The following is a 17549-nucleotide window of genomic DNA, read 5'->3' on the forward strand; positions in this document are numbered from 1 at the left end:
GTTCAAGTGGATTTGAGAGGCTAATTGGGACGTAGTTTAATTATTCTTTAATTATGTAATATGTGCGGGAAGCTGTTTTGCTCTCATTTATATCTCAATTCACACAGTATTTGTTAAATGAATCGAGGTCTATAAATAGACCCAGAGGGTGACACAACAGGAATCATGGATTTCAGAGTTTTTAGGAGACTTTAGGAGACACAGCATGAAATTTCTCACTCATATGGAATCCTCTATGCAGCATCCCCTAAAAGTGACTGTCACACAACATGGGGACCTAACTTGGAGTCTGGCATTGAGGCTTCCACTAACTATCCCCGCATGTCTGCGGTTGCTTCTCTGCCTTCATTGCATGTATGAAATTAACCTTTATAGAAAAGAGGATGCTGCAGCATCTAGAGGAATCAGTTGCTGGTGGAGAGAGCAGGAGGGTGGAAGAAGAGAGACAGAGGCCATTGAGGTGGTTTCCAGGGACTGTCCAGACAGGGCAAGAGGACATTCATGACCAGTACTTTACAAGATACCCTAAACATGTATAACTTTTCTATATTTGTCATTGTTTTCATGCACTATCTATTCTTATCAGAAAAACTCTTAACATGAGAAGGACCCAGGTTCTTATTTTGAGAGACTAGCAAGAACGAGTGATGATTATGATGGTGGAGGGGAGGTTGCGGAGAGAGGGCATGAAGTGTTGACTGCCACCAACCAGTGGGAGACCACGAGGCACAGCATTGAAGAGGCATGGAAAGCAGGCTGGTTTCTTTTGGGCAAAATGGGAAATCTTTTGGAAAAATGGAAAGCAGGAGGTTGGCAGGCAGACTGTAAAATGCCTTCAGGAACCTGCATTCGTGAGAGACCAGTGATTCTGTGACAGTTGGTAGCAGATAGGAAACCTGAACCAGGCAGACATATCAGACAGAGGGCAGGCTCTCACAGGGTAGGTGAGGGAGGAGAACCCCAGAGTGAAATGAGAAGCAGAACAAAGTAAGGCAGGTGCTGTTTATAACCATGACCTACCTTGTCCAAGCTAGCCTGTTTGTTCACAAGCTACCTAAGACAGGTCTGTGGACAAGAGAGCGTGAGGTTTGCAAGGCACGGACACAAAGGGTAGGGAATAGGTTTCTCAGTCAGAAGAGTCATTCAGAGCAGTTCCAGAGAGAACTACAGAAAGACATGGATTTATTGCATCCCTTGGTGAGCACCAGGAAATGCCCTTTGGGGACATTTCCCCAAATGGAAATGGTTAGAAGCAGCCATCTTGGGCTGGTTAGACCAGTGACAAATTTCTGGTGTCCTCATACAAATCCTTTCTCTGATGGCCTCATAGTTACTTGGTGGTTAGCAAGCATACAATAGGATGGATCAGTAACAGATGCTTTTTAAAAATAGAAACCAGACATTTTATAAGTATATTTAATATTTACTCTAATCCCAACAATTCCAACCCCAAAATGCTCCACCATAGTTTCCTCATCAGTAAAATGAGTGAGTGGATACTCTCCAAAATGCCAGCTAACTAGGTTCTTCTTTGACTTAATGACACTATATACAGGGTACACTGAATACAGCTATGTTCACTGATAAGGCCACGACGTGGGTAGGGGTTATAGTCAAAATATTTAACAAGCACCAGACTGGTACTTTGTACCAATGGATTCTGGCTGAATATTACCCACGGTGGATGTAGGCTTCCCACTGTGACCAGAGTCTATGTTATTGATGGGAAACTGACATTATGTCTTGAATTTAAATTATGTCTCAATATTTAGGAACTTATCTTTATTATTCCCATATCATGATAATACAGTTGCAGAAGTCACAGCTTTTCACTATTATTATCTATAATGGTTTTTAATTATACTTTAAAAAAAAAAACCTAAATATTTCCAGGTACCAACAATGTTACTAGGTTACTATATTTAAAAAGACCCATCAAAAAGACAGAAAAAAAAAGTCAAAGGAATTAGTTTAATAAGTAGAAGATAAACATAATCTTAAAACATCCATGTTCTGCTAAAACATGCACATAAAGAATAAAACAGGCCAAACACTTCCATTGATGGATAACACATAAATTAATTTGGGCAGAAATTGGTAGGCTGTTTTGTTATAAGCAGATTTTTTTTTTGAAGGAAGCACAATGAAGCAAATGTTATTTCTTTATAGAGCAGTGAGGCAAATTAGGGTCGGTGTAGCACTCTAAACCTTTATTTAATCTGCTGGGTAGCAGTACCGTGAACCTGCTGGAAACATGACAGGGAGGAGGAACCATTGGGTTATTATTGTTGGCCTTTGACGGTCTCTAATCTGGAAGAAACAGAACATTAAAAAACATATTTACTATTATAAAAGTAATCTGATTCATTGTAGATCATTTGAAAGCAAAAGAAAAGTGAGGGGAAAAAAGGAATTAAAAATTTCCCGGAGTTCTACCAGTCAATGGAACTGAGTGAGGTTTATTTCAGGTTATTTTTCTAGGAATCTATATATATAATATGGGTATAAATTTACTTCTTCCTTTACTTTTAATTTTAGATTATAAAATTTCACCTTACAGTTGGGAATTTGGGGTTTTGTAGCTGATTACTGTTGGCATATAAGAATCCATTGTCTTGTATATAATGATTTTTTAAATCTAACTTGCTAAAATCTTAATAATTCTAAGAGTTCCCCTGTTTTTATTTAAGCAGTTTTATTGTTTCCAAATTACATTTTTTTCTCATTTCTATTCTTTAAGTATTTTATTTCTTTGTCTAAAATTTTTAAAATAATGAGAAATACTTGAAGTAACAAAGGCTATTGCTTTCTTGCTCCTGATTTTCATAGAAATATCACTCCTACTTCACCATTATGAATAATACAGATGTGTAGTGGATAGCCTTGTCACATAAAGTGGTGTACCTCCATCTCAAGAAACTACAGTTTTTTTCGTTTTTTTCTCACATTGAGAATATATTTAAATGTTTATGAATTGCCTTTTAGAAAAAATTCCTCTTTTCTAAGCCAATTAATATTCTATAAAAGTAGATTTACTAATGCTAAGTCATCTTCTTCCTATAAAATCTATTATGTAATGGTGGATTTCATTTATTGTACTTAAGATTTTTGTATACATATTATCAATGAGGGCAGTGTAGAATAATTCCTTTGTTATTTTGACATTTTAGTATTAAGATTTGCTAACTTTAAAGAATAAATTGAAAGGCTTTCTTTTTTTTGTAAGCTAAGGGAAATTTATGTTAGATGATAATTATCTTTACATTGATAATTTAAACTAATTTGTATAAGAAATATTTGAGTTTGGAGCCTACACATGGAAGTACATTATTGACAATATTTTTTCTATTTTTTTCTTTTTTTGGTTGAAGTTGGTTTATTTGGTGGGCACACTGTTCTTGAATTGATTGTTCAAATTTAAGAGCAGATGGTATTCCATGATTATTTTATTTATTTTTGGTCTGTGGTTATACCACGTTTTCATTTCCTAATGTTGTGTATTTTTGCATTTTTAGTGCTTATATATTTTACAGGTATTTATTTCTTGGTAAAGACTTATGATCAATTCTTTAGTTCCTTTCTATTTACTATCTATTCACTTTTACTTTTAGCATTATTTCCCCCCCCCAAATCTCCTCATACAGGTTGTTGGTGAGAAGACCTACTTCCTTGATTCTAGGGAACAAAGGAAGAAAGAATTTATACACCTTCCACGAGCAGGTGGGGGAAGTCCAAGGTAGTTGTGGCATCAGGCAACTCACTTGGAAGCTGGGTAAGGATTGAGGTGAAGACAGAGTCAATGAGTGAGGTGTGGCCTGAGGAGTGGGAAAATAACCACTAGGACACTTGGGAATTTACCCTGGGGCGTGGCATATAAAAGTGAGTCGATTTCTTTTTATTGAATAACTAAATTGGGAAGAATGGTCCCTTCCACTATGGAGTGTCTTCTTACAGGGACCCATGGAGCCAGAATCTGGTGCCAATGAAACAGCCATTACGGAGTTCATCCTGCTGGGCTTGGTGGAGACACCAGGGCTGCGACCAGCTGTCTTTGTACTCTTCCTCTTTGCCTACCTGTTCACTGTCGGGGGCAACTTCAGCATCCTGGCAGCCATCTTGGAGCCCAAACTCCACACCCCCATGTACTTCTTCCTGGGGAACCTGTCAGTGCTCGACATTGGGTGCATCACCGTCACTGTTCCCTCAATGTTGGGTCGTCTCTTGTCTCGCAAGCGTACAGTTCCCTATGGAGCCTGCCTCACACAGCTTTTCTTTTTCCATCAGTTGGTTGGTGTGGACTGCTTCCTGTTGACAGCCATGGCTTATGACCGATTCCTGGCCATCTGCCGGCCCCTCACCTACAGCACCCGCATGAGCCAGACGGTCCAGAGGATATTGGTGGCTGTGTCCTGGGCTTGTGCCTTCACCAATGCACTGACCCACACTGTAGCCATATCCACGCTCAACTTCTGTGGTCCCAACGTGATCAATCATTTCTACTGTGACCTCCCACAGCTCTTCCAGCTCTCGTGCTCCAGCACCCAACTCAATGAGCTGCTGCTCTTTGGTCTGGGTATCCTCATAGCAGGTGCACCTGTGATTCTTATTGTCACCTCCTATATCCATGTGGCAGCTGCAGTCTTGCGAATACACTCTGCCGAGGGCAGGAAGAAAGCCTTCTCCACATGTGGCTCCCACCTCACCGTGGTCGGCATCTTCTACGGGACAGGTGTCTTCAACTACATGCGGCTGGGCTCAGTGGAGGCCTCAGACAAGGACAAGGGGGTTGGCATCCTCAACACTGTGATCAGCCCCATGCTGAACCCACTCATCTACAGCCTCCGGAACCCCGATGTGCAGGGCACCCTCTGGCGGGTGTTCACGGGGAAGCGAACCCTTGCATGAGGGGTGTCTCAGGAGGGCAGAACCACAGCAAGTGAGCAAGACAACTTTTGTTAGGAAATGAGACTTCTGGTCCAAGAAGGCTCTCCCCGGTCATAGGTTTGCAGGTTCTGTAGACCAGAAGCTTTGGCTTGTTGCCTTTTTATGCTAGCTACCCTTTTCACTCCAGATAAAGGTAGAACCCAGTAAGCTCTGTATCGGGAGACTCATGGTCCCAAAGGCAGAACTCTTTGTTTATTTTCTGCCAGGATCCCCAAAAATACACCAGCAAAGATTCTCTCCAAACTAGAATATGCAGAATCACAGCCTGGTGCCAAGTATTAGCACATCCTCCGGCCAGGCTTCCTCTGAAACAGCTACCCCAACATGCTTTTAAGCAGAATCCCACTCAAGGATCCAGACCTACCACAGTGTAATTTGAGACAATGATTTCCAGTACCCTGTCGACATTGCAAGATTCTAGAGTTATTTAACAGTGGAGAGTTTATATTTCTTTTGGGATTTCTCCTTGTTTTTTTCTAACCTGGAAACATCCATTGATTTTTAAATTTTCACTAGAAATTGTGTTTATAAAAATGAAAACAAAACAAATTTTCACCAGTGGAAAATTAAAGTCAAAATCTTCACCCTCTTCGTTCCCGTATAATAATTTGATTTTCTAAAAGAAACCACTGTTAAGAATTTGGTGCTTATCCCTCTAGTTTTTTATACAAATATAAACATGTTTATAAATTTTATATCAATATAAACAAGCTTATGTATATTTCATATTAATCGGGGCATGTTATGTCATGTTTTTGGTTTACAGAGCAGACTTTTTTTTTACCTGTCAAACACTTAAAAACTTACCTTATCCATTTTAATGACTACTTAGTGTTAATTTATGCATGATGAGGTATTTTAGGAAGTAAAGTTAAATTAGGGTGGGGCTCAAATCTGATAGGATAGTGGCATTATAAGTGATGAAGAGACCGAGAGAGAACTCTTTCCTTCTTCATCACCTGGTAAGGCTGCTGTCTGCAAGCCAGGAAGAGGGCCCTTACCAGAACCTGACCACGCTGGCACTCTGATCTCTGACTTCTAGCTTCCAAAAGTGTAAGAAAATGAATTTCTGTTGTTTAAACCACCCAGCCTATGGTATTTTGTTATAGAGACCTGAGCTGACTAATATAATCCACTAGAATTATATATTTTTATAAAGGAATTTTTTCCCCAAGTTTATTGAGGAATAATTGACAAAGATCATTGTATATATTTAAAGTGTACAATGTGATGATTTGATATACATTGTGGGATAATTACCAAGGTCAAGATAATTAACACATTCATTACCTCACATAATCAACTTTTTGTGTATGTGTGTGGTAAGAACACTTAAGATTTACTCTCAGCAAACTTCAAGTATACAATACCATATTATTAACTATAGTCACTATGCTATAAATTAGATCCTCAGAATTTACTCATCTTATAACTAAAAGTTTGTACCCTTTGACCTACATCTCCCCAGTTCCCCTTTTCCCCAGTCCCTGGCAACCACCATTTTACTCCTTGTTTCTATGAAATTGGCTTTTTTTTTTTTTTTTAAGATTCATGTGCAAGTGACGCCATACAGAATATGTATTTGTCTGGCTTATAGCACTCAGCATAATGCCATCAAATTCCATCCATGTTGTCATAGTGGCCGGAGTTCATTCTTTTTTATGACTGAATAATATTTTGTAGATACATACCATATTTTGTTTATCCAATCATCTGTCAGAGGACATTTAGTTTATGTCTATATCTTACCTATTGTCAATAAAGCTGCAGTGAACATGCGGGTACAGATATCTCTTCAAGATAGTGATTTAATTTTCTTCAGATATATAACCAGAAGTGGGATTATTGAATCATATGGTAGCTCTACTTGTAATTTTTTGAGGAATCTCCATACTGTTCTCCATAGTGGCCCTACCAATTTACAATCCCACCAATAGTGTATGAGGGTTCCCTTTTCCCCACATCCTCACCAACACCTGTTATCACTTGTCTTTTTGATAACAACCATCCTAACAGGTGTGAGGTGATACCTCACTGTGGTTTGAATTTGCATTTCCCTGATGATTAGCGATGTCAAGCACCTTTTTCATGTACTTGTTGGCCATCTTATGTCCTCTTTGGAAAAATGTCTATTTCGGTTCTTTTAAAAATTGGATTATTTGCCATTTTTTGGTCTTGTGTTGTACGAGTTCTTTATACATTTTGGATATGAACTCCTTATCGGATAGATATATGGTTGCAAATGTTTTCTCCCATTCAGGAGGTTGCCTCTATTGATTGCTTCCTTTGAGGTACAGAAGTTTTTTGTTTGATGTAGCTCTGTTGGCTGAGGTCAATGTTGGCAAAGACTGCAGGGGGTCTTTGGTGGGCCAAACTATGGCGGCCCCGCAGGTGGCAGTGATGCCTAGAGCTATTGAGCTCCAAAGTGGCAAAGGCTGCTGGTGTCCTCCTGTTCTCCTCATTTGCCCATGGGGAAAGTTCTAGCCAAAGGGATGCCTCTTTTACCAGGTCTGCTGTGCCAGCACTCAGATTGGCAGCAGAGTTGGGGTCCTGGGGCTCAGGTGCACTTGCTGTGGTGGTAGCACTAGAGTCACTTTTACACCCTTATGAGTCTCCACCCTTACGACCTAATCACCTACCAAAGACCCAACCTTGTAATACAATCACGTTGGAGGCTAGGGTTTCAACATTTGAATTTAGGTGTGTGTGAGGGTGGGAGGGGCAAGGACAGAAACCTTCAGTCCATAATCTTCAGTCGCATTACCTGTCCAGCACAACTTTAAACTGGGTTCAAGGTTTAAAGATTTCTGACCACCAAGATAACGTGGTCAAGGCTGAAAATCCATCTGAAGGCTGGTTTGCTTTGATCTTTCTATTCCTACATTAATATAATACTGGAGTAGTCATTTAGCTCTTTTACCCAAGGATCATGTAAGAAAGTGTATTTAATTTGTTTGTGGATCTTTATTGATGTTTAAGTTTCTGTTATCATTTATAATTTTTATGTATAGTTTTATATTTTTAAAAATGTTACTGAATGATGAAAAGCCTTAACGTTTATATACTGTGTTTCCCCGAAAATAAGACGGGGTCTTATGTAAATTTTTGCTCCATGAAGGCTTATTTTCAGGGGATGTCTTATTTTTTCATGTACAACAATCTACATTTATTCAGTTACAGTCATGTCATCTTCTTCTGGAACATCGTCATAATGTACTAAATGCGTCCATCTGGCTGAGATCTTAACTGGGGCTTATTTTCGGGGTAGGTCTTATTTTCGGGGAAACATGGTTATTACATTCTTAAGCCAACAGTGCAAGCCTAACACAGCAGGGTCAGCTCCCCATAAAACCACCAAGTCAAGATCATAATTATTTGCATTGAGAGTAACAGCTATAATGGGAGAACAAGACAGTTACACTGGAGGTAGCAGCTGGAAGTTGAGGTCAGCGCTCTGGATTGGGTTATTGGGATGGAGCAGAGGTCACTATTACTAAGAGTTGAATGCCTTAAGCTCATATCTAGAGCATAATCCATGTTATATTTGAAAATATTTATCACAAGCCACAGAAGCTGGAAGTATATTGTTTGGGGGAGAGGGGTTCATGGGAAGGGGGTGGGAGAGGAAGTCACATGGCATTATTGTTGAGATCATGTACCTTGGAATCAGACGAATGCAAGTTTGAACCCCAACTCCTCAAAGTTCTAACTCTGTGACCTTAGTCAAACTACTGAATCACTCCGAACCTTAATTTATTTATCTGTAAAATAGGAATAATAAAGGTATCTGACTCATGGATCTGTTGCAAAGGTTGATTGGGATTTAGTGTATATAAAGCTCATGGTATGGTGTGACATACATAATAAGCACGTGATAAATGTTATCAATCATTATTATGTTCATAACAATGTTGGTGGCCTCCTACTGGGAACTTTGTGTATTACTTCATTTAATCCTCCCAGTAACCTGAAGAGGGGATATTACTCTCATTCCACAGATAAGGATACTGGAGTCCAAAAGGGTTCAGCAGTTGCTGATAACTGGAAGAGCAGATCAATTCATCTACAAAGTCCATCAAGCTTCCCGAAGAGAATAGGCTGTCACATGGGTTTGGGGAGTAGTTAACTGAGGGGGACACAAGAGCCCAAGGGCTGCACTATACAGTCTCTCCAATTTCCTCTCTCTCTTCATCTGTATCACAAGACTCTCATTTTCTAAAGGCCTGGCCTAGAAACTGATGATTGGGGGCAACTCCCAACGGGGCACCCCTGGTCCCTCCTAGCACAGCACAGTTCTTCTGCCACTTCTCAAATCATTAAGGGATTCCCACGGCACAGTCTCTGTTGGCCCTCACTAACAGGTCCCCAGGTGGGGTGTACATGGTTCCTGAGGATTCATTAAGAATTTGAATTTTAAAATGGCTTCTCCAGCTTTTGCCTCCTGCCTTGGGTGTCTTCCTCATTCCCAGGTTTAGGAGTAAGCTTGTCTCTGCCACCAGGTCCTGTTTGGACCAGGTGCCTAGGAAAGCAAAACCCTTAGTCTGGGGACCCAGATTCAGTCCTGGCTCCATCTCTAGCTCCCTGGGTGACTTTGGGAAAGCAAACAGCTCCCCTATGTCCCAGGTGTTATAGGGAGTTATTATGGTAACTACCCTAACTCTCCCGGAAGATTATATAGGGGATAGAGATAATGTTTGGAGAAATTCTAAATCACCACAGAGGTATAAGGCACCAGTGCTTTACCTCTGTAGTGTTTATTAGGGCTTATATTATTATCTGCCTGTCCTTAGCTCTCCCCACATCCTCCTCCCACTTCTTAGGCTAATTTTGAGGTCCCATGAGGATAACACTATGATGGAGAAGTCCCATGTCAGACATTCTCTCAGCATCTCTGTATCTCATTTCCATATGTATATATATACCCCCGGAGTAGCTGACTGAGCTTGTGCAGTCTCACCCCCTTTCCATCCCTTTCCATGAAACCTCACTGGCCTCTGTGCCAATACAAAGTGAGTTCTTTCATGATCCTCCCTCTGCTCCCATGTAACAGGGAAGGGACTTTAGTTGGTACTGAGTAGGGAGTAAGTCAAACCTCCTGGTTTTACAGATGCAGCAATCAAGGTCTCAACATCAAAAATAAGAGACTTGCTCAGGATGACATGTCAGGTGAGTGGAAGAGTTGGGAACTATAATGCAGAGATTGAGGTTCCTCTTTCAGGCATCTTTACCAATTCCCTCTTTTTTCAGATGAAAGCTTATTTTTCTATTCTGTTAGGGGTGAGTGGGATGAGATTCAGGGTTCGACTTACGCAGCTCAGAACCCAATCCTTACTGGGAAGCCTGTCCAGATCCCTAAGACCAACGTTAGTGCATGAAGGACCCATTGGAACTTCCAATCAGGGAGCGGTCACAGCATAATGAAGGAAGCCTGGGACTCAAATGGACCCCACGAGTGGTGACCTAGAAGGGCCTCCTCATCAGTGATCACTCCTGTGATTTCATCAGCACAGCTGTCCTAAACGGATAGGCCAGGGGACAACTCCGCATTAGGAGATCTTATGTAAGCTTCATCCCTTGTTGACTGAAGACTACACAGCAGCTACTAGGTGGGATTAGTACTCTGGCTAATGACTTACTTATTTTTAAGGAGTATGTCTTCTGATTATAGAAAATATGTGTGACGTTTATATAAAAAGCTGTGTCGGTGTGTGGATTGCTACAACTGCATGCGTCATCTAGACAAATGAAAGAGTCCTCCCTACAGCAGTAACCTTGTGCCTTTCACCCAAATCTTTAACCCCCCCCACCCCAAGTCATATCAATTCTTCAAAGTCTAGCACAAATTCCCACTTTTCCAGAAACCCTTTTCTCACTACTATAGTCCACAATAATGCCACCTTTGTCAGAAAACCTAGTTGTCAGCCAGTGCATTTATTCATTTACTCATGAAATGGTGCATAAATAAAAAGAGTGCATGCATGTAGCTCCTAAAGTTGAATCAGACATGAATTTTATCCTTAAACTGGCCTGGAGGAACTACACTGAATCACTAAATGATTGTGCAAAAAGGTGCAGTGGTAAGTACCACGTAGAAGACAATTAAAGTGCAGTGGGAATGTTGAAGATGCAAATATCACTTTTAAATGGACACAGATCGAGGAGGTATTTCTGGAGGAAGTAGCATCTGAGCTGAGTCTTGAAGATTTTGGCCATGTGATGGGGAAAGAAGGAAATTCTATATAGAAGAAATAGCATAAGCAAAGGTGGGGATGGAGGAAGTCACAGAGTTTGCAATCTGATGATGTGGGTTAAAGTAAAAAGGGAAAATAGGAGGCAGCTGTGGACCGTGACCCACCCACGGCACTCATTTAGACTTCAGCTTCTGCAGCCTGCAAGGCAAGACTTTGCAATCTCCGAGGGCACAGCTATAGCAAGTGTGGGAGTGGGTCTTTGAGTTTTAAAAATGAGTCAGAATAGGGTCAGCTGGTTAGCTCAGTTGGTTAGAACGCGGTACTCTTAAGAAGGTTGCCGGTTTGATCCCCACACGGGCCACTGTGCGCTGCGCCCTCCACAACTAGATTGAAACAACTACTTGACTTGGAGCTGATGGGTCCTGGAAAAACACACTTAAATAAGTAAAAGCTTTTTTTAAAAAAAAAAGAATGAGTCAGAATAGATTGAGAGAGTATTACAGGAGAAGGACTTTATGGCTTTATGATTCTCAAGACAACTTGTGTTTCCTCGCATGGGGTATGTGTAAAGGTTAAGATCTGGGGCTCTGGGGTCAGGCTACCTGGGTTAAAATCCTGTCTCTGCAACTTGCATTATGTGACCCGTGTTCTCTCTGTAAAACAGGAATTAAAATGGTATCCATGTCGTAGAGAGGTTTTGAGGAATAGATGAGTTAATACACGTAAAGCACTTAGAACTGTACACAGCGCCTAGCCCCGAGTACGTCTCCTCATAACTGTGAGCTGTGATTATTATCAGGAAATGTCCCCAGGAAACTGTCAGTATTAAAGATATTGGGGCAGCCTGAACAGTAGCTATCACAGGGAAAGGGATTTCTGGTTTCTTTTTTGTTCAGTTAGTTTATTGTGATGTTAGATTTAGTAGGTATGACATGAACATGCCCAGGAGGTGGGACTTCATAAAACATTATAAAAATCATCTGTATTCATTGTAGACAAATCAAAAAGTAATGAAGAGTAGAGGGAAAATAATAAAAGCTACCCAGATTATTACTCAAACGACTGATAAAGTTTGGTATTTCCTTCTAGTCTTGCTCGTGTGTGTGTGTGTGTGTGTGTGTGTGTGTATGTGTATTTGTGTGTTAGTATTGAAATAATATTTTGTTGTATAGTTTTGTGTCCTGCTTTAGTCACTTTATAGCATAAGAATTTCAGTTTTTTTAATTTTAATTTGAATGTATTTTGTATTATGTTTTCCACGAATATATGTTGATGGTATATAAGGAACATATGGATTTTTGTACATTTGTTTTTTATCTTGCTACTTTGAAAAATAGTTCTCCATTTGTTTTCTCTTATAGACAATCAAAAACCTTTTTCTCTACCTATCCAACATATAAACTTGGTTTTTCTATTTCTTGACATTTATTTTGCTAATGATTCTAGGACAATGATTAAAAAATAGATGTAATGGGGGGGGGGATTCTTCTCTTGTTCCTGTTTTCACAGAATAATTTGTTATTCTCCATTAGGAAGGATCCTGCAGTAGCCTCTCATTCCTAGATAACAAGTGGGTGTTTTTTCTTTAAATCAAGACTGGATTTTGACCTGTAAGAAGTACCTTTTAGGTAATTGATCTGATATATTATGTTATATACATACGTTTACTTATATTAAATCATCCTCAATTTCTTATCAGAGGTCTCCTTAATAATGTTAGATTATTCTTTCAAATATTCTGATTTTTTAAATTTCTGTAGTTGTATTTAGCATCTTGTTTCTATATTCATAACTAAAGTTACTCTCTAGTAATATTTGATATATTTCTTCCAAAACATTTTAGATTTTAGTGTCAAATGTATGTTAACTTTATAAAAAGTAGTGGGGTGCTTAAATTTTTTTCTCTGCTGCAGGAAGTTTATATAGCATGATAATATTCTGTTCATTAAAGTTTAAACAAAATATCTTTCAATAGCTTCTTTATAAGCCTAGGGATTGCTACTAGGGTAATTATTTCTTTGGAAATTTTTTCCACTTTCTTCTTTTCTCTGTTTTATTTGAGTTTTCAGACTGTTGTTAAATATATTTTCATTTACATTTTCCTTTCATTGTGCCCATTTTATTGAAATTTTCCATTTAAGTAATGTAGTTATAGGGAATATCTCTGGCTGTAACCCTTTCTAATTTGTAATTGTATTTACCCATTTTTTTTCTTGTTTATACTTTCTCAAATGTCCATCTATTTGGTTATTTAAATGGACTTATTTTCCTTTTAGTTTTCTAATTTATCATTCATTCTATTACACTGTCTCCTACCCATGCAATCCTGTTCCCCAGGAAAGACCAATACCTCCAGATTCTCAAGTAACCTTCTGGATATATACTTACAAGCAAAAAAAAAATGTATACATTATATTGCATTATATCATGTCATATTATATGTGTGCATGTGCGTATATGTGTGTATATTTTTTTCCTCTTTTTTAATGCAAACCAAATCATACTATATTCATTCTACAAATTGTATTTTACATTTAACAATATGGCTTTGATATCTTTCAGATCAGCATGGACTGGGCTGTTTCCTACAGCTGTATAGTATTTCTTTGTAAGGATATACCATAATGAATTTAGCCCTCTAACAATGAACAATTAGGTTATTTTCAATTATTTGCTATTACAAACAATGCTGCAACAAATAACCTCACATATATGTCACTTTTTACATATGACCATATATCTGTTGAATAAGTTCTCAGAAGTGGAATTGCCAGGTAAAGGGAAAATTACATTGGTGATTTTGAAAAATATTGCCAAATTTCCCTTTTTCACTTCTACCTTACAACTATTATGCAAATTCTCCTTATGGTGAACCCTAAGCTGGAACTATACACAGAATGGAATTTGGGAAATGTACTTCCAGTTTAGCTAATTTGCTAGAAATTTTGAATTTTAATAGATTAACCAATTTTTTTATTTTCAATTTTTTTCTATATTTTAAGTCATCTTTACACTATTAAAATTCTCCAATTTTTCCCAATAATTTTATGGTTTAATTTTTACATTTAAATATTTGATCCATTTATAATTCATTTTTGCAAAATATATGAAGGGTGTATACAACTTACATATTGTTCCCAGATAGCTATGTCACTGCCCCTATTAATAGCACTTATGGAATCATACATTTTCCATTCATTTAAGATATCAGTTATATCATGCACTAAAATCCTTTATTACTTTATGTCTATTCCTGAACTTTTCATTTTTTTAAGCTTATAAAATGTTATTTTATTTTTTCAGATTTTTGAGGTATAACTGACAAATAAGATTATAATATGTTTAAAGTGTAAAAAAAGGTGATTTGACATGTATTTACATTGTAAAAGGATTCCCACAATTGAGTTAATTAACATATCCATTACCTCACATACTTACTTTTTAAAATTAGTTTTAGGTGTATAAAACAATGTAATAATTAGACATTTATAGTTACCTTTTTTGGTGTGAGAAGTTCTCTTAGTAATTAAGTTTTCTTAGCTAATTCCAATGATGGAATATAGTATTAGTACCCACCTGGCACTACATGTAGTTATTACAATATTACTGACTATATTCCCTATGCTGTACTTTACATCCCTGACTATTTTGTAACTATCAATTTGTACTTCTTAATCCCTTCTCCTTTTTCACCTACTCCCCAAACCCCTCCCATCTGGTAACCATCAGTTTGTTCTCTGTATCTATGAGTCTGTTTATCTTTTGTTTATTCTGTAACCACATCTCCCTTCTGAAAGTTAAAAAAAAACAACTAATTTCACCTAAAGATGAGCAACAGAAAAAAGATTGCATACTAGAAAGAGTGTGAAAAATGGGCACTCATAAATTTTAGGGAAAATTTTTATTGGGACGAGCTTATTAGAGAACAATTTAGAGCATCTATAAAAATTAAAATGTTCCTTCTTTTTGAGACAATTCTACTTTATTAAACATACAATCTTATATTAGTTTAAGGTATACAGCATAGGTATTCAACATTTATATACCTAAAGAAGTGATCACTGTGGTAAATCTAGCAACCAACTGACCCCGTACTGTGCTATCACAATATTATTGACTATATTCCCTATGGTGTACATTATAACCCCATGACTTATTTGTTCTATACCTGGAAATTTGAACCTTTTATTCCCCTTCACCTTTCCCCTCTTTTTTAAATTTTTCAGTTACAGTTGATGTTCATTATTATTGGTGTCAATGGGGTGTTAAAGTCCCTCACTATGATTGTATTGCTGTTGATCTCTCCGTTCACGTCATCAATACTTTCTTTATATATTTACGTGCTCCTATGTTGGGCGCATAGATGTTTACTAGGATTATATTCTCTTGTTGGATTGATCCCTTTATCATTATGTAATATCTTGCTTTATTTATAATATCTCTATTATATTATATTTATTTATAATATCTCTATTATAGTCTTCATTTTAAAGTCTGTTTTGTCTGATATAAGGATTGCTACCCCAGTTTTGGTTTTGGTTTTGTTTTATTTGCATGAAATATCTTTTTCTATCCCTTTGCTTTCAGGGTGGTCTATCAGGGAGTTACCAGGATAGCGCATGTAAAGATCCCCAGGCTCATTCAGTCTCACATTTGGCTGTATGCAGGAGGGCTCCACATAGGAAAGATGTGTGCCTGCCTGTAGGCTATGCATGAGACATTTCGCCCTCCTCTACTGCTTGAATCCAGGATCAGAGAAGGTAATGATGCCATCCTATGCACCTCCTCCCATTATTGCAAAGAAGAGCTTTTGATTTTTGTTCCTTAGTGAGTCCCCCTTTCTATGGAGAATTGTACTTGCCTAGCTTTTTCTACTGTTATGGATTTTCTCTCCTTGCCACTCTCTTATTCGATCTCCACTATCCTTGAAGCCTTCTCACCTAGTTTGTGTATTAGAGTTTTGCATACTTACTAGTTTCTTTGAAGATAGAATCTACATTTTTATTCCTGTTCTGCTTGTCTTGGGAAGGAATGAGTTTTGAGAAGAGAAAGTTCCAGATTTACTCTGCCATGTTCAAACTAGAAATACACATTCTACTTAATTTATTTTTCCCAAGGGTTTTGTCCTTCATAATCACTACAAATAGATTCTTTCAGCTAAGACAGGGAGGGAGGTCCAGAGTGGTGATGTATCCTGTCCTTGCAACTGAGAATGATGTAAAGCTATTGAGATAAATGTAGTGAGAGACTTAATAAATGTGGTGTGTTCCTAGGAGTGGGAATGTCCTTACTTGGAGAGGGGGAACTTAGCAAAGGGCTCAGCACATGGAAAGGAGTCTATTTCTTCTTTTTGAATAAACATAGTAAGAAAAATGATTCTTTATCTTCTTGAATGTTTCCTTGCAGGAAGTAATGCAGCCAACATTTTGGGCCAATGAAACAGCCATTACGGAGTTCATCCTGCTGGGCTTGGTGGAGACACCAGGGCTGCGACCAGCTGTCTTTGTACTCTTCCTCTTTGCCTACCTGTTCACTGTCGGGGGCAACCTCAGCATCCTGGCAGCCATCTTGGTGGAGCCCAAACTCCACACCCCCATGTACTTCTTCCTGGGGAACCTGTCAGTGCTCGACGTTGGGTGCATCACCGTCACTGTCCCCTCAATGTTGGGTCGTCTCTTGTCTCGCAAGCGTACAGTTCCCTATGGAGCCTGCCTCACACAACTTTTCTTTTTCCATCAGTTGGTTGGTGTGGACTGCTTCCTGTTGACAGCCATGGCTTATGATCGATTCCTGGCCATCTGCCGGCCCCTCACCTACAGCACTCGCATGAGCCAGACCGTCCAGAGGATATTGGTGGCTGTGTCCTGGGCTTGTGCCTTCACCAATGCACTGACCCACACTGTAGCCATATCCACGCTCAACTTCTGTGGTCCCAATGTGATCAATCATTTCTACTGTGACCTCCCACAGCTCTTCCAGCTCTCGTGCTCCAGCACCCAACTCAATGAGCTGCTGCTCTTTGCTGTTGGTTTCATAATGGCAGGTACCCCCATGGCTCTCATTGTCACCTCCTATATCCATGTGGCAGCTGCAGTTCTACGAATCCGCTCCGTGAGGGGCAGGAAAAAAGCCTTCTCCACTTGTGGCTCCCACCTCACTGTGGTTGCCCTATTCTATGGTTCAGGTATCTTTAACTACATGCGACTAGGTTCAGCCAAGCTTTCAGATAAGGATAAAGCTATTGGAATTTTTAACACAGTCATTAACCCCATGCTGAATCCAATCATCTATAGCCTCAGAAACCCTGATGTGCAGGGCGCCCTCTGGCGGGTGCTCACCGGAAGACAGTCACCCGCTTCATAAGATCTTGAGTGTCACTTCCTCCTTTTTTCTTTTTAGATTAAAGGAAAAATT

General features: G+C 38.9%; 2 protein-coding genes across 2 annotated transcripts; both read left to right on the forward strand.

The window, feature by feature from the left end:
• The first annotated feature begins 3960 nt into the window (after window positions 1-3960).
• On the forward strand, window positions 3961-4905 carry LOC109439141 (olfactory receptor 3A1-like). The gene has a single exon (XM_074320264.2). It carries the CDS (start codon window positions 3961-3963, stop codon window positions 4903-4905), a length of 945 nt encoding a protein of 314 aa, XP_074176365.2.
• An 11642-nt stretch (window positions 4906-16547) lies between these two features.
• Window positions 16548-17498, forward strand: LOC141568932 (olfactory receptor 3A1). The gene has a single exon (XM_074320265.2). It carries the CDS (start codon window positions 16548-16550, stop codon window positions 17496-17498), a length of 951 nt encoding a protein of 316 aa, XP_074176366.2.
• Window positions 17499-17549: the final 51 nt, after the last annotated feature.

Source organism: Rhinolophus sinicus, chromosome 12 (assembly GCF_057876585.1).
Source record: "Rhinolophus sinicus isolate RSI-liver-muscle chromosome 12, RSI-T2T, whole genome shotgun sequence".
Classification (NCBI taxonomy): Eukaryota; Metazoa; Chordata; class Mammalia; order Chiroptera; family Rhinolophidae; genus Rhinolophus; species Rhinolophus sinicus.